The sequence below is a fragment of the Macaca thibetana genome, chromosome 4 (assembly GCF_024542745.1).
Source record: "Macaca thibetana thibetana isolate TM-01 chromosome 4, ASM2454274v1, whole genome shotgun sequence".
Taxonomy (NCBI): domain Eukaryota; kingdom Metazoa; phylum Chordata; class Mammalia; order Primates; family Cercopithecidae; genus Macaca; species Macaca thibetana.
The window spans coordinates 35,583,606-35,601,270 of NC_065581.1; the positions used below are offsets into that span (position 1 = coordinate 35,583,606).

At 43.2% G+C, this 17,665-nt stretch overlaps 2 protein-coding genes across 3 annotated transcripts in view; one reads left to right on the forward strand and one right to left on the reverse strand.

The window, feature by feature from the left end:
- RPS10 (ribosomal protein S10) overlaps positions 1-17,665 on the reverse strand; it is a 624,010-nt gene that overhangs the window by 348,015 nt on the left and 258,330 nt on the right. The gene's annotated exons all lie outside the window — the stretch shown is intronic.
- On the forward strand, positions 524-16,821 carry SNRPC (small nuclear ribonucleoprotein polypeptide C). 2 transcript variants are annotated; one of them, XM_050787826.1, is made up of 7 exons: positions 524-978; positions 1,326-1,368; positions 5,719-5,827; positions 11,170-11,259; positions 13,605-13,709; positions 15,975-16,031; positions 16,471-16,821. In XM_050787826.1, exons 1-7 carry the CDS (start codon positions 809-811, stop codon positions 16,593-16,595), a joined length of 699 nt encoding a protein of 232 aa, XP_050643783.1. In that variant the 5' UTR covers positions 524-808; the 3' UTR covers positions 16,596-16,821. The 2 variants fall into 2 exon arrangements, with proteins under 2 accessions (XP_050643783.1, XP_050643784.1); XM_050787827.1 differs by lacking the exon at positions 15,975-16,031.

Here is a 17,665-nt window from a genome sequence, read left to right on the forward strand (position 1 = left end):
CCTGGAGTGCAGTGGCGCGATCACGACTCACTATAGCCACGACCTCCTGGGTTCAAGCGATCCTCCCATCTCAGTCCCCCGAGTAGCTGGGACCACAGGGGCGCGCTACCACCTCCGGCGAATTCTTTTTTTTTTGATACGGAGTCTCGCTCTGTCGCCCAGGTTGGAGTGCAATGGCGCGATCTCGGCTCACTGCAACCGCCTCCCGGGTTCAAGCCATTCTCCTGCCTCAGCCTCCGGAGTAGCTGGGATTAGAGGCGCCCGCCACCACGCCCAGCTAATTTTTGTATTTTTAGTAGAGACGGGGTTTCACCAGGTTGGCCGGGCGGGTCTCGAACTCCTGACCTCAGGCGATCCGCCCGCCTCGGCCTCCCAAAGTGCTGGAATTACAGGCGTGACCCACCGCGTCGGGCCAACGTCCGGCTAGTTTTTAAATTTTTTGTAGAGACAAGTTTCGCTATGTTGCCCAGGGCTGGTCTCCAACTCCTGGGCTCACGTGATCCTCCCGCCTCAGCCTCCGGAGTACCTGAGATTCCAGGCGCTAGCCACGGCGCCGGCTCCTGTTGGTTTTAATATCTGTCTTGTTTCACTAGAATCTCAACTCCACGAGGGCAAGAATTTTTATCCGTTTTGTTCACTGCTGTTTTTTCAGCATTTATAGCAGCCCCATGCGCTTTGCAGAGAATCATTAGATATTTACAAAAAGATTAAATACGCTCTTCCGGAAGCATCGAGAAACAAGATTAAAAGAGCTTGGGTTGAACCTCGTAGCGACCCGTAGTACTCCCCCTTCCCGCCATCCTATTAGATGAAAGGAAGAAAGGAAAAAGCCCCGCCCCTCGCTCGGCTGCTGGTGGCGAGGGCTTCGGGTCTTCTCGCTAGTCTCGTGGAGTTCCGCGGTGTCGTCGCTGACTGTGCGCGTCATTTCCGGGCGTCACGTAACGGAGTGGCCAACGGCCTGCAGAGCAACATGCCCAAGTGAGTGGGGCCCCGAAATCTGAGGGTGATCGTAGTCACTAGTTGTGGCCCCTATGCAGGAGCAGAGAGCGGGTTCTGGTTTCTGAAACCTCGTGGGATGGCAGAGTATCTGGGACAGGTGGACGGAGATAGGGAGATGGAGAGCGCTAGACACCCCCTCTTAGAGTGGAGATGGATCCCGCTTAAGGCAACAAAAAAAGCCTGGTTTATATGTCGACGCTTTGACGCTTTTGAGTCGTGAGGAGGTCGGGCTTTTTGTTTGTTTCTTGGTTTTTATCTTCCATGAACAGCGCTTCCATGGATGGGCTGGTTGTCATCTCTTTTTTCTTCCTTTCACCTCTTTTCAGGTTTTATTGTGACTACTGCGATACATACCTCACCCATGACTCTGTAAGTGGCGTATCCATACTTTCAAAAAGCCTTATGTGTAATAATTAAATGAGTTTTGTGTTTTTTTAAAGATGCAAGTTGTGCTTTCCCACCTGCTGAGGTTTAAGGTCTACTGCTTATAGAAAATAGTTGGAGGTTATTTCCCACCCTAGAGTAACTGATTAAAAACCGCTTAACAAGGCAGGCATGGTGGTGTGCCTGTAGTCCCAGCTACGCAAGAGGATGAGGTGAGAGAATCGCTTGAGGTCCAGGCTGCAGTGAGGCATGATCAGGCACTGCACTCCAGCCTGGACAACAAAACAAAAAAAACTGCTTATCAAATAATACAGCAGTAAAGTAGAATGTTTTGTTAGTACTTTTTTTTTTTTTTTTGAGACGGAGTTTTGCTCTTGTTGCCCAGGCTTGAGTGCAGTGGCGCTGTCTCGGCCCACTGCAACCTACACCTCCCGGGTTTAAGTGATTCTCCTGCCTTAGCCTCCCGAGTAGCTGGGACTACAGGCATGGGGCACCACGCCCGGCTAATTTTGAATATTTAGTAGAAACGAGGTTTCTCTATGTTGGTCAGGCTGGTCTCGAACTCCCGGACCTCAGGTGATCTGTCTGCCTTGGCCTCCCAAAGTGCTGGGATTACAGGCATGAGCCACCATGCCCAGCTAACCCCGCCTCTTAAAAAAAATTTTAGTGGTCTAAAGAGCACTTGAGTGGATCTTTGCCTTGCATGATTTTGTAATGTGCATTGGTTATTTGGAAAAGTTGATTGACTTGAGTTAGTGCCAGGCTTCAAATGTAGACACATTTGATTATGTAATGAAAACCCACATTAATTAATGTCACAATCTAATCAGAACCATCTTTAAATATTGGGAAGCTGTCAAGCTTATGGTGGCAGATAAGATTTTCCAAAATTCTGATTTTTGCTTAATAGCTCAAATTCTATCACTGGCAATACTTTCCATTGCTCTGTTTGAAGTGACAGGCTCACTCCATTCATTTTTGAGAAGTCTGAATATACGGTTTGTGTCTGTCACTCTCAAATAAAAATGGTGTTCCATCAAAAAGGCAGCTGGGCTGGATATGGTGGCTCATGCCTGTAATTTCAGCACTTCGGGAGGCCAAGGAAGGAGGATTGCTTGAGCCCAGGACTTCAAGAGAGGCAGCTAGTAGAGCTCATAATTTGAACAATTACATGCCTGCTTTTCCTTGAAAGGGCATCATATTTTGGCATGCAACACAAGTGCTTTGTCTATATTTCCCATTTTGTCACTCAGAATATTAAAAAGACTTGAACTTAAGGGTTGAGATTTAATAAAAATTAATAATTTTGTTGCTTCATTAATTTCACTCAGTGAAACTAGCTTTTTTTTCCCCTATGAGTACATACATTGAAGAATACAGTGATCACTAATACAGTCGGGTGCCATTGCCTTGATTCGTTCTGAAGTACCAGGAATTTGGCATCATCAGTGAAAATGTCCATACAGTGAAAAAGGAAAGTAATGGCTTAGTAGTATTATGAAAACACTTTGAACTTGCAGACCTCGTGAAAGAGTCTCAGAGACCCTTAGATGTCTGTGAACCATGCCCTGAACACTGCAGCTCTATGCTTTGCTGCCTCTGTAGAAATCTGATTAAATCATAACTCTTTTTACAGCTGAGGCCTCGCTGTGTTTCCCAGACTGGTCTAAATTATAACTCTTGATTATCTTGAATAGTAGCTGGAAGAAACTGGCCAGTGATTTTTCTATTGTCACTTTATTTGGAATTCTTTCTAACGTGTGGTCAGATGTAGTACAGCATTAATAGAGATGTGGAACATTTAAGTTGGGTGGTTCCTCTTGAAGACGTTGTTATAGTTCTGTATATTATCTTTTTTTTTTGAGATGGAGTATTGCTTTATTTCCCGGGCTGGAGTGTAATGGCACGACCTTGTTTCACTGCAGCCTCCGCATCCCGGGTTAAAGCAGTTCTCCTGTCTCAGCCTCTCGAGTAGCTGGGATTACAGGCCTGCACCACCACACTCGGCTAGTTTTTGTATTTTTAGTAGAGACGGGGTTTCACCATGAAGAAACGGTCCCACCTTGGCCTCCCAAAGTGCTGGGAGTGAGTCACTGTGCCTGGCCAAGTTCTGTGTATTTTCATACATTGTCCTGGAGTAGAATGCTCTGATAAATTGGTATTTTTAATGGCTCGTCAGTTCTTGCTTATAGATGCCTAGTCCTTTTTTTACCCCCTCTCTAGGTAAAACCCCCTAGAGATAATTTTCTGAAATTGTTAATGAGGGGGCTGTGCCTTTCTGCCCTTTTTTGGCATTATAGTTTCATATACCTATTATTCACTTTCTTGCTAATGCCAGAATTCAGAGAACTGAAAAGTATTTCTTTATATTAAAAATGTCTTTTCATGAGAAATGTCATGAACGCTTGTTCCTTCTAAAATGATGTCTTGCAAAAATAGAACATTTCTATGGTGATTGATTTTACAGATCCCTATAGTGGACTTAGAAATGTATAAAAACAGCCGGGCATGGTGGCTTACGCCTGTAATCCCAGCACTGGGAGGCCAAGGTGGGCGGATCACGAGATCAGGAGTTCAAGACCAGCCTGGCCAATGTAGTGAAACCCCATCTCTACCAAAAATACAAAAAAAATTACCTGGGTGTTGTGGCACACGCCTATCATCCCAGATACTTGGGAGGCTGAGGCAGGAGAATCGTTTGAACCTGAGAGGCGGAGGTTGCAGTAAGCCGAGATCTCGCCACTGCACTCCAGCCTGGGTGACAGAGTAAGACTCTATCTCAAAAAAAAAACCCCAAATAAAAGAAAGAAATGTGTAAAAACATTCAGTGCTGTAACTTTTGGACTTTGGTTGATTTTTAGTTATGAAGTTTTTTGTTTTTTTTTTTTTGAGATGGAATCTCACTGTGTTGCCCATTCTGGAGTGCAGTAGCATGATCTCAGTTCCCTCCAACCTCCACCTCCCAGATTCAAGTGATTCTCCTGCCTCAGCCTCCCGAGTGGCTGGGATGACAGGCGCGTGCAATCATACCCAGCTAATTTTTGTATTTTCAGTAGAGACAGGGTTTCACCTTGTTGGCCAGGGTGGTCTTGAACTCCTGACATCAGGTGATCCGCCCACTTTGGCCTCCCAAAGTGCTGGGATTATAGGTGTGAGCCACTGTGACTGGCTGCTAGTCATGATTTTGTTATTAGGCTTAAGGCATCATTGTTGTGTTAATGTAAGCAGTGGTTAGGAGGACAAGGAACAATTTTTTTTTTTTTTTTGAGACAGAGTCTCTCTGTGTCTCCCAGGTTGGAGTGCAATGGCACAATCTTAACTCACTACACGCTCTGCCTCCTGGGTTCATGCCATTCTCCTGCCACAGCCTCCTGAGTAGCTGGGACTACAGGCACCTGCCACCATGCCTGGCTAATTTTTTGTATTTTTAGTAGAAACGGGGTTTCACCATGTTAGCCAGGATGGTCTCAATCTTACCTCGTGATCCACCCGCGTCAGCCTCCCAAAGTGCTGGGATTATAGGCTGGAGCCACTGTGCCCAGCCAGGAACAATTTTTTTTTTTTGAGATAGGATTTTGCTTTGTCACCCAGGCTGGAGTGTAGTGGAGTGATCTTGGCTCACTGTAGCCTTGATCTCCTACGCTCAAACGTCCTTCTCATCTTAGCTTCCCAAGTAGCTGGGACCACCACCTTTGCTGCAGTTACTCAACTTTTCCTTGTAGAGAGAAGGTGTAGCCAATATATAAATAAATGTGCTGGGCTCTGTGGCTCACACCTGTAATATCACAGCACTTTGGAAGGCCAAGGTGAGAGGATCACTTGAGCCTAGGGGTTTGAGACCAGCCTGGGCAACATTGTGAGACGTCGTCTCTACAAAAAATTTAAAAGTTGGCTGGTCATAGTGGCTCGTGTCTCTAGTCCCAGCAACTCAGGAGGCTGAGGTGGGATGATTGCTTGAGCCTGGATGGTTGAGGCGGCAGTGAGCTGAGATTGTGCTATTGCATTCCATCCTGGGCAACAGAGCAGGACCCTGTTCAAAAAAAAAAAAAGGTAGATAGAGATAAATGTGGTTGTGTTCCAATACTTTTTTTTTTTTTTTTTTAAACACAAAAGCCAGTGGCTGGCCAATGGGGCATAGTTTGCTGACCTCTGGTCTAGATAATATAGTAAAAAAATTACCACAGTATGTTGCTGGATAATGTTTTTAAGTAATACTGTAGCAGCCAGCTAATGCTCCTGATACTAGACACGTTACTTATATAAAGGCAAAACTTTATTAAATTTTTAGTGTTGGACATTTGTTTCTATGTCTGATATGATCTTTTTATTTTACAGCCATCTGTGAGAAAGACACACTGCAGTGGAAGGAAACACAAAGAGAATGTGAAAGACTATTATCAGAAATGGATGGAAGAGCAGGCTCAGAGCCTGATTGACAAAACAAGTATGCTTCAGTCTCTTGTTCTGATGTGGTAAAATGGTCCTATTCTTTCTTGTCCCTGTCTCTGGTGTTTTTCACAGAGGCAACTCATTCTGAATGATAAATAGGAGCATTTGGATATGTTGAATGAAAGAAGTGGAAGGTCATTGGTTTCCCAAGGATATAAGAACACATTAATATTTATTATTGAGGATAGAGCAATCAGAGACAGCAATAAGGTTAGATGGGGAAGTGAGGCAGAGAAGAATGGAGTTGCTTAATATTTATCTATTAACACCAGATTTTATAGCAAATTTCTATAAAGCCCCTTTGTAGTTAATCCACAGGTTTTAGAAGTGTGTTCCTATTCTTTTGGAGCAGATCAGGAGTGGGTTTGTGGTTTTCCCCAAGTAGTTTGAGACTATATTTAGATGTTTTATTTGTAGTCCTGACGGAGTACTAGTCAAAAAGAAACTACTTGATGTAACAAAATAGTCTGAATATGTTTCGGACCCCTGTTGTACATCCCATGCTCTTATTGTTAGGAACATTTTGTTCTGGCTTATTGGGTCCAGGACACAAACTGAAGGAGATGTTGCATTTTTAGTTTAGATCATCCTGGTGTATTTGAATCACAGCCTTTCTTAATCATCCGTTGTACTCCAAGCTGGCAAGCAAATGTGGGTTTTGTGATGTGACTTTTTAAAAAAGCAGTAGGGCAGGTGCAGCGGCTAATGTCTGTAATCCCAGCATTTTGGGAGGCCGAGGCGGGCAGATCATTTGAGGCCAGGAGTTGGAGACCATCCTGGCCGACATGGTGAAACCCCATCTCTACTAAAAATATAAAAATTAGCCCAGGCGTGGTGGCTCACGCCGGTAATCCCGGCCAAAAAGTTTTTTTTAAATTAAAAAGTAATAAAAAGGCAAAACTGGCCGGGCACACTGGCTTACGCCTATAATCCCAGCACTTTGAGAGGAGGAGGTGGTGGATCATCTGAGGTCAGGAGTTTGAGACCAGCCTGGCCAACATGGCGAAACCCCATCTCTACTAAAAATACAAAAAATTCAGATGGGCATGGTGGCGCCTGCTTGTAGCCCCAGCTGCTTGGGAGACTGAGGCAGGAGAATTGCTCAAACCCAGGAAGCGGAGGTTGTAGCAAGCTATGATTGCACCACTGAACTGCACTCCAGTCTGGGCGACAGAGTGAGACTCTGTCTCAAAAAAATAGTAATAATTAATAAATAATAAAAAGGCAAAACTATTGTGAAAATTTTCAAATAAAATAGACAAGCGGGTGCTGGGTGTGGTGGCTCACGCCTGTAATCCCAGCACTTTGGGAGGCTGAGGTGGGTGGATCACCTGAGATCAGGAGTTAGAGACCAGCCTGACCAACGTGGAGAAACCCTGTCTCTACGAAAAATACAAAATTAGCTGGGTGTGGTGGCGCATGCCTGTAATCCCAGCTACTCGGGGAGGTTTAGGCAGATGAATCGCTTGAACCCAGGAGGCGGAGGTTGCAGTGAGCCAAGGTCTCACCACTGCATTCCGGCCTGGGCGATAGAGCGAGACTCTGTCTGAAAAAAAAAAAAAAATAGACAAGCTTAATGAACCTCCCATTCTGAATTTCCTCACCCTTCATTTCTCATCACTCAGCTGTAGCACTCTTGTTGCATTTATTCTGGGCTTCTCAACCTTGATACTGTTGTCATTTAAGGCTAGATAATCTTTTGCTGTGGGGATCTTTCTGTGCGTTGCAGGATTTTTGACAGCATGCCTGGCATCTGCTAACTAGATGCCAGTACCAATCTCCAGTTGTGACTACTAAAAATATCTCCAGGCATTGTGCAGTGTCCCTGGAAGGCAAAATTGTTTCTGGCCAAGAGAGCCACTAAATGTTGTCACCTACTCCTTCTCCTTCCTGGATTATTATGGAGCAAACCTCAGACATTGTCCCAGTTTTTAAAATTGATTTGGCCGGGCGCTGTGGCTCAAGCCTGTAATCCCAGCACTTTGGGAGGCCGAGACGGGCAGATCACGAGGTCAGGAAATCGAGACCATCCTGGCTAACCCGGTGAAACCCCGTCTCTACTAAAAAATACAAAAAACTAGCCGGGCGAGGTGGCGGGCGCCTGTAGTCCCAGCTACTCGGGAGGCTGAGGCAGGAGAATGGCGTGAACCCGGGAGGCGGAGCTTGCAGTGAGCAGAGATCGCGCCATCGCACTCCAGCCTGGGCGACAGAGCGAGACTCCCTCTCAAAAAAAAAAAAAAAAAAAAAAAAAAATTGATTTTATTTATTTATTTTATTTATTTATTTTTTTGAGATTGAGTCTTGCTCTGTTGCCCAGGCCAGAACGATCTCAGCTCACTGCAACCTCTGCCTCCTGGGTTCAAGTGAGTCTCCTGCCTCAGCCTCCCGAGTAGCTAGGACTACAGGTGCAAACCACCACACCTGGCTAATTTTTTTTGGTTTTGGTAGAAATGGGGTTTCACCATGTTGGCCAGGCTGGTCTTGAACTCCTGACATCAAGTATTGACCTGCTTTGGCCTCCCAAAGTGGTGGGATTACAGGCGTGAGCCACCATGCCCAGTCCCGATTTTTTTAAAAAAACTGAGTCTCACTCTGTTGCCCAGACTGGAGTGCTGTGGTATAATCAAAGCTCACTGCAGCCTCAAATTTCTGGGCTCAGGTGATCCTCTGGTCTTGGCCTCCTGAGTAGCTAGGACTACAGGTGCACACCACTATGCTAGGTTAATTTTGTAAAATTTTGTGTAGAGATGGTGTCTCACTTTGTTGCTCAGGCCGGTCTTGAACTCCTGGCCTCAAGCAATCCTCCTGCCTGGGCCTCCAAAAGTGTTGGGATTATAGGCATGAGCCACCACACCTGCCCCATTGTCCCATTTCATATGAAAAAATAAACCATGATGTAATCTTTTCCCCTTACTTGAAAAGATGTTAGAAATTTCTTAGCATTAAAAGATTTACAGTATATTCTGTAGTTACTTTCCATAGGCAGCAAAATAATTTAGGATGAATAAACATTTTTTTAATTTAAATTTTAATTTTTGTAGAGATAGGGTCTTACTCTGTCACCCAGGCTGGAGTGCAGTTGCCCGATCATAGTTCACTGTAGCCTTGAACTCCTGGGCTCAAGCATTCCTCCTGCCTCAGCCTCCCAGGTAGCTGGGACTACAGGTGCACACCACCATTCCCAGCTAATCTTTAGTTTTTGTAGAGACGGGGTCTCACTATGTTGCTCAAGCTAGTCTTTAACTCTGGAACTCAAGAGATCCTCCTGCCTCAGCCTCCCAAAGTGCTAGGATTATAGGCAGGAGCCACTGCACTCGGCTTGAGTACATGTTTTTGTTTTTGTTTTAAGGCTAGTCAGAATAATAAACATTTTTAGTGGGGGACTTTTTGAGAAGAGTAGGGGAGCCCCTCAGGGACATACTCATGAAATCCGTGATTATGTTGACATAGAGCCTGCTACTAAGTCAGTGACTTTGCTTCCCCCACTTCAGGCTTTACAAGCTGTCCTACAAAAGATGTGAGAGAGGCCTTTTTGATTGAAAAAGTCCATTGGGATATAATCCCTGAGATCGCACAGGCTTTGTTCAGAGGCATATGGATAATAAGCTATTCATAAATCTCCACTTAGGTCACTTTTTTGATCTGATCCCATTAATTATCAGTAATTGATGAGTAATTTGATTTCCTTTGCATTGGAGTGGAGTGGGATGGGCTATAGACAGCTTATGTCAGGAATAGACTTTATGAGTGTATATTTTAATATTTATTTGTGATTCTTTGCTAAAACCAAATACAGATGATCTTCAGTTTCTCTTGTTTTCTCTTATGCTTCATCTGAAAAAAAATTTAAATTGATTGTATTAGATTTTCTTAAAAATCATAACTCTTTTGGGGCAGGCTTATAGTTTGAAATCTTTGTATGTTTTGAATATCCTAGGTTAGTGCATTGATTTCCAAACTGGTAAACCAACATAGTGTATTATTTTGACCTAGGACAGCATACATAGGAAGGATAGAAATTTTATAAAGCCTAGCTTTTTGGGCATGTATTACACTTTTTCAAACAAAACTATGAATGGCTTGAATTGGTTATAAACTACATCTACAGATTAAAGATGACTCTTCCTCTTTGGTAAAAGACATTGATAGGGCCAGGCATGGTGGCTCATGCCTATAATCCTAGCACTCTGGTAAGCTGAGATGAGTGGATTGCATGAACTCAGGAGTTTGAGACCAGCCTGGGCAATTTGGTGAAACCCAGTCTCTACAAAAAATACAAAAGTTAGCCAGGCATAGTGCCAAGCACCTGTAGCTATTCGGGAGGATGAAGTGAGAGGATCACCTGAGCCCAGGAGGTCGATGCTGCTGTGAGCTGCAATTGTGTCCCTGCACTACAGCATGGGTGACAGTGAGACTCTGTCTCAAAAAGAAAAGACATTGATAGGCAGGAAATTTTTACTCCAGTCTCCCATATTTAATTTAGCCATAGAAATGCTAAGTAGAGGCCAGGCACGGTGGCTCAAGCCTGTAATCCCAGCACTTTGGGAGGCCAAGATGTGCGGATCATGAGGTCAGGAGATCGAGACCATCCTGGCTAACACGGTGAAACCCCGTCTCTACTAAAAAATACAAAAAACGTGGCGGGCGCCTATAGTCCCAGCTACTCGGGAGGCTGAGGCAGGAGAATGGCATAAGCCCAGGAGGCGGAGCTTGCAGTGAGCTGAGATCCAGCCACTGCACTCCAGCCTGGGCTACAGAGCGAGACTCCGTCTCAAAAAAAAAAAAGAAATGCTAATCAGAAAATATGAATCAATAAACCAATTAATTGCAATTTTAGCCGGTGAATACCTAAAAATGATTTTTTAACTGTAGAACCATGATGTAATAATTTTAGAGGACAGCTAGCAAGAGTAAAGTAATTGGAACCATCAAAGACTTAAAAGAAAGTGGTTATTGGCCGGGCGCCATGGCTCAAGCCTGTAATCCCAGCACTTTGGGAGGCCGAGACGGGCAGATCACGAGGTCAGGAGATCAAGACCATCCTGGCTGACACGGTGAAACCCCGTCTCTACTAAAAAATACAAAAAACTAGCCGGGCGAGGTGGCGGGCGCCTGTAGTCCCAGCTACTGGGGAGGCTGAGGCAGAAGAATTGTGTGAACCCGGGAGGCGGAGCCTGCAGTGAGCTGAGATCCGGCCACTGCACTCCAGCCTGGGCGGCAGAGCCAGACTCCGTCTCAAAAAAAAAAAAAAAAAAAAAAAAAGAAAGTGGTTATTTTAGTTACTGGGTTGTTGAACTCTTATTCATCTTTTTTCTTTTCTCACCCTCATCTCCGAAGCGGCTGCATTTCAACAAGGAAAGATACCTCCTACTCCATTCTCTGCTCCTCCTCCTGCAGGGGCGATGATACCACCTCCCCCCAGCCTTCGTAAGTTTAAAGTTTTAATCTTAAGGGGTGTGATGGGGCAGGCTGTCCTTTGATTAGGTTACATTATCTCACCGTTGGCTTTCAAATGCTGTTGCATTTGTATGTAGATAGTAATATAAATGTATAAATACATAAATGTTGAATATAGATGCGTGTAGTAATGGAAAACAACTTTAGTGGTATAATTTCTAAAATAACTTTAGAGTTAACTTTTGATTGCATTGTCACTAAGTACTGTATTTGTGGCATCCCAAGTGTGGATCTAAGAGAGATTTAAATGGAAAGAAAGCTCAGAATGAACCTCTGATTAGATGAGCTAATACATGAATAGGAGTTGCTAGGTACATTAAATTATTTACTCTATGAGCACAGCACTAGAGGACTGAAATAGCTGATAAACTCCTTAGTCTTTTGCCCTATTTTCTAACCCACCTAACACCAAAATCTATATCTTAGAAACATAAGAATTAGGCTGGGCGTGGTGGTTCACACCTGTAATCCCAACACTTTGGGAGGCTGAGACAGGTGGATCACCTGAGGTCAGGAGTTCAAGACCAGCCTGGCCAACATCATGAAACCCCATCCCTACTAAAAATACAAAAATTAGCCAGGCGTGGTGGTGCATGTCTGTAGTCCTAGCTACTCAGAAGACTGAGGCAGGAGAGTTGCTTGAACCTGGGTGGTGGAGGTTGCATTGAGCTGAGATTACCCCACTGCACTCCAGCCTGGGCAACACAGCAAGACTGTGTCTCAAAGAAAAAAAAGAAAGGTAAGAATGAGATCATTGAAAGGAGAGTGGATCATGGGCCCAGCTTTCTGGGAAAGTTTGTTGTTTCTGTGTGACAGACAAGAGGAGACTGAGTGCTGCACTGGATCATACTGTACTGTGGCTCTTCTGGGAGCAGTCAGACTGAAATCACATACAGGACCTAGACTCAATCTTGCACACAATCACAAGTATAGACTCAGGGAAGTAGGCTGTTTGTAATAGTTGCACACTAATGTAGGTGGACCACTAATGTCCTGCCAAACCTTTTCTGGGCACCTGCCATCCTAGGACCTGGTCAGGCCTCAGCCCATAGCAACTCCAAGGTTACTTCTCTCTCCTTTTCTACCTTGACTGGCTGGTACTCAACTCCATTATTTTTGATAGCAGAATAGTCTATGGTATGAATTTACCATAATTTACCTCACTATTTTCTTTCTTTCTTTCTTTCTTTTTTTTTTTTTTTTTTTTGAGATAGAGTCTTGCTGTGTCGCCCAGGCTAGAGTGCAGTGGCGTGATCTCAGCTCACTGCAACCTCCGCCTCCTGGGTTCCCTGGGTTCAAGTGATTCTCCTGCCTTAGCCTCCCAAGTAACTGGGATTGCAGGTGCATGCCACCATGCCCAGCTAATTTTGTATTTTTAGTAGAGATGGGGTTTTGCCATGTTGGCCAGGCTGGTCCTGAACTCCTGACCTCCTGTGATCTGCCCGCCTCGGCCTCCCAAAGTGCTGGGATTACAGGCTTAAGCCACCATCCCCAGCCTGCCTCACTATTTTCTTACTGGATATTTAAGTTGTTCCAAATTTTAGGTATTGTAAATGATACTGTCAGGAATATCCCTGCATATAAGTCTTTGTATTTCCAAAGAATCTTTTAAAACCATGTTTTCATTTTTTACAAAGGGATCTGAAATTAAATGCTTGTGGCTTAAGTCCATCAGCTTTTTGTCACGAGCCCTATAGAAGGTACAACCTCTCCACCCCCTTGGTTTGTTTTTTTAAATTAAAATCTCAATTTTTCTTGAGGAAAGAATCTAGGGAATCTGACTTTATTTTATTCTTCTGTCTAGGCAGACTTGTTCTTGCTTTTTATTAATGTTTTATGTATGTGATTTTTGTGGATCTGCTATTATAAAAAGAAACCATAAGAGGGATATTGTTTCAGAATTCGAAGGAGTTCATGAGATCCTTTTAGTTTGATTAAGAAGAGAAAATGTTGCCGGGGGCAGTGGCTAATGCCTATAATCCTAGCATTTTGGAAGGTTGAGGTGGGCAGATCACCTGAGGTTGGGAGTTCGGGACCATCCTGACCAACACGGAGAAACTCTGTCTCTACTAAAAATACAAAGTTAGCTGGGCACGGTGGCACATGCCTGTAATCTCAACTACTCGGGAGGCCGAGGCAGGAGAATCGCTTGAACCTGGGAGGTGGAGGTTGCGGTGAGCTGAGATCGTGTCATCGCACTCTGGCCTGGGCAACAAGAATGAAACTCCCGTCTCAAAAAAAAAAAAAAAAAATAGAGAAGAGAAAATGTTAATATGTGAGCACACCTTAACCACAGGCTCCATTCTTTATTTCAGCGGGTCCTCCTCGCCCTGGTATGATGCCAGCACCCCATATGGGGGGCCCTCCCATGATGCCAATGATGGGCCCTCCTCCTCCTGGGATGATGCCAGTGGGACCTGGTAAGTTTGAATGTCTTGTCTTTCTAGTTTGCTCCCTTGTGTTTCTAGTGTGCTCCATTTAGTTTAGTCACTATGCATAACTGACACTTAATGGAAGGAAGTTAGTATGTGTAGCCAAAGCTTGAAAATGGGGAGTTGTGCTCCACTTCTGAGGGTGGAATACTTATATAAATTGTCTAATTAGCTGTCTAAATGTACTATTGTAACAAATTAAATTTGGTCAATTATTAATGGTAAAGAAAAAGAAATACTTGGTTTATCATTATAATTGATGGTATCCAGTGACCTTGTGCTACTAAAAGCAGGATAGGTTGCGTCTGTTTTTAGTTTCCTCTCTTCTGTTTCCTTGCCTCACCCTGGCTTTTGGCCATTTATACTGAAGAGAAGGGTTGATGAACTTGTTCCATTTTGTGGGGAGGGGGAAGGTTATAGATACATTTTCTCAGTTTTGATTTGGAGCAGAGCCACCTCTTGCTGCTTGTTGAATCTTGCAGTTTAATTTGGCCACATCATTATATTAAAAAGCTTTCAGCCTGGTAGTTGGTTTTTTATTTGGGGAGGGGTAAAAAAACTTACACTTCAAACATTTTATTTTAATGTCAATTTAAACATACGTTAATTTGCAAATCTTTCTGATACATGAGCAGGACCTTTGCTTTAAGAGTGTGTCTAATGATTGGAACACTGTATATTTATTGCATTAACCAGTAAGCCATAACTATAACACATCCTCTACCAACTTTAGTTTCATTTCTTTGAAGTGGTCTGAAGCCTTGTGATATAATCTGGTTCCAATCTTTTATGATTATTTTGCCTACCAAATTGTTGAGCATTTTTTGGTGATAGTTTATCTGAGTCTTCCTAAGTATTAAGTTAGTTTTCATAGAAGCTGTTCTCTTTTCACACTCATTTAATTGGTTTGTAGAAAAATTATATATATATAATTAGAGTAATAACTACAACTGACATAATCAGGTTTGGGAACAGATGTGACCGACACCTCCAACTCCTCTGGAAAAACAAGTTGCAAAGTTACTAGGGTAGCTTCCTAGGCAGAAGTATCAGTATGTCTGCTGTGGGTATCACTTAGAGGAGGGGGAGAGTATAGATAAAGAGAATTCCTGCCTTACTGACTTGTGAGCCCAAAACACAATCAAAATGACTTCAATGACTTTAGCATCCTTAACCCAGGCTCACAAATTCAAATTCTTAGAGGTTTTAGGGATGTGGTGAACTGGGGAATGCATGATTCATCTAAAGAAGGCTTCTAGAACTCAGCTTCAGCCTGTGGTTGACATTCGAGAATACAGGCTTGGTGTTGCCTTTTCTCCTGAGTTTGCTTTTTGTTTTCTGTTTTTTCAAGCCAGGATAAAATGATAAGATTGTGGGATTTGTGTTAAAATAATTGAGTAGTTAGAGGGTGGACAGGGATAGGAATGGGTGGGGAGTAGAGATAAAGTTGTCCATGAGTGGGTAATTGTTGAAGCTGGATGATGGATACATGGATGTTCATTATACTCTTCTTTACTATTCTTGTGTATGTTTGAACATTTCCATAATAAAAAGTTTAAAAGAAAAAAGGAATCTATTCTTTCATATGAAATCCCAATGTTGTCAACTGATTCAAAGTAAATCCACTATGGAGACCAAAGAAAACAAGTTGCCAGTTTTTAATCTTTGGTCTATGTCCATCCATTTCCTCTAAGAAATTCTTAAATATAGGTTAAGCATGGGCTTTTATGTGGTATTTAGAAGTTAGTAATATTCTCTGTTCCTGTTTAAATTGGTCTTAAATTCTGTACCTGTTGGATTTTGTGTCTTTGCATATTCTTGTGTTTCACTATTTGTGGTAAGGCTATATTCAAGTTTGAATATACTTTTCTCTTGAACCCTTTGCTGCAAACCTTTAATCCAAATTATTTAGTTAAAAATAAATTGGTAAAATTTGATGTTTAAAAAGAACATAGATAACATGAAATTATGGGGCATAATAGTAAAATTAATATCCATGAACCCACCACCCAGCTGAGAAGTAGAACATTATTGATTCCATTGAAACCACCTGTGTTCCTCCCCTACCCCTCTGCCTGCCTTCCCCTCCCTGGCTCATTTATTTGGCTGGTTTATTGATGGGACACTTAAAAAAATTCATTAATAGTTTCTGAAATGCATTAGAAAAATCAGATTTTTGTGTGCACTAATTGTTATAAATCACGTTATTGCCTATTATTTTTCTTGACTTGAGCTAAGTATGGTTACTAACAGGTTCCCAGCATGGGCCTCCTGCTCACCTTTCCTACAACTCCGAACAAACGCTTAGTGGTAAGATTGTCCTCTGTGCCTGTGTACATTCATGAAATAGCTCCTGGTTATATGGTGGATATCACTGATTAAAAGAGCTGACTGAAAAACATGTGACTTAGTTGTGAATTTCCCTGAGTGAGAAAAAAAGGTCAGTTTAGGGAACTAGTGTCCCTGGTAATTTCTGGAAAGCAATGTATTAATAGTTTCCCCCTTACTATCATTAGATCATGATTCCCATATGGTTCTTGTGTTGACCTTTTTGTTTTTTTGTCTGCGAATGTCTAAGTAATTTACAGATGTGATAAATTTGTTGCATTTCTTCTGTCACGTATGTCTTTTTTCCAGCATTTTGCAAGGGGGGCTACGTTTTTTGTTTTTAATTGAAGTCCCATCAAACTCTCCCTAAATAATATTTTCTGACTCCCTTTTTTTCCCTCTTCTTTGTTTTGTCCTGCAGCTCCTGGAATGAGGCCGCCCATGGGAGGCCACATGCCAATGATGCCTGGGCCCCCAATGATGAGACCTCCTGCCCGTCCCATGATGGTGCCCACTCGGCCCGGAATGACTCGACCAGACAGATAAGGATAGAGGGGAGGCTTCATTGTATCAGTTTTATATTACCTGTTCTGCTTCACCAGGAGATCATGCTGCTGTGATACTGAGTTTTCTAAACAGCATAGGGAAGACTTGCTCCCCTGTCCTATCAAAGAGAGAATAGTTTTGGAGGGGAGAAGTGGGACAAAAAAGATGCAGTTTTCATTTATATTGGGAAATGTGAAAATAAAATTGTCAACTCTTTCAATTAAAAGTGTGTTCCCTTTTTCCTCCTCTCCGTGTTCTCTGTGTATCATAAAGGAAATGAAACATTCCAGTTCTGTTTCTCTAGCTCATTACCTCTTCAGCATATCCTCTGTGTGAGATTATTTTTCCTTAGCTATATAGTAAATCTCTTCAGGCATCCTCCCTTTATTAGTAAAGTCATCTTGTACAGCACTAAATCTAGCACTTGCAGAGCTTTTGTTGGTTAAAACAATCAACAGCTCGGTTAATTTTTCACATGAATAACACTTTGTATAGTAAGTGGAAAATTTTAAGTCTTTTATGCTGAAGTAAGGGAAAATAGTTCCTGTTGTGTGCATGTCAGCTAAGAATGGCAAGAATTGCCCTAAACTCAGCTTCTCCTTTCTCTCAGCTCCCCTCTTCCTTGGGCTCAAATAATGTGAAAAGTTTCTCCTTTTTTTTTTTTTTTTTTTTTTTTTTTTTGAGACGGAGTCTCGCTCTGTCGCCCGGGCTGGAGTGCAGTGGCGCGATCTCGGCTCACTGCAAGCTCCGCCTCCCGGGTTCACGCCATTCTCCTGCCTCAGCCTCCCGAGTAGCTGGGACTACAGGCGCCCGCCGCCTCGCCCGGCTAATTTTTTGCATTTTTAGTAGAGACGGGGTTTCACCGTGTTAGCCAGGATGGTCTCGATCTCCTGACCTCGTGATCCGCCCGCCTTGGCCTCCCAAAGTGCTGGGATTACAGGCGTGAGCCACCGCGCCCGGCCAAGTTTCTCCTTTTTAAAAAACTTATTTAAAGTTATTTTTAAAAATAACTTTAAGGCCGGGCGTGGTGGCTCACGCCTGTAATCCAAGCAGTTTGAGGACTGAGGCAG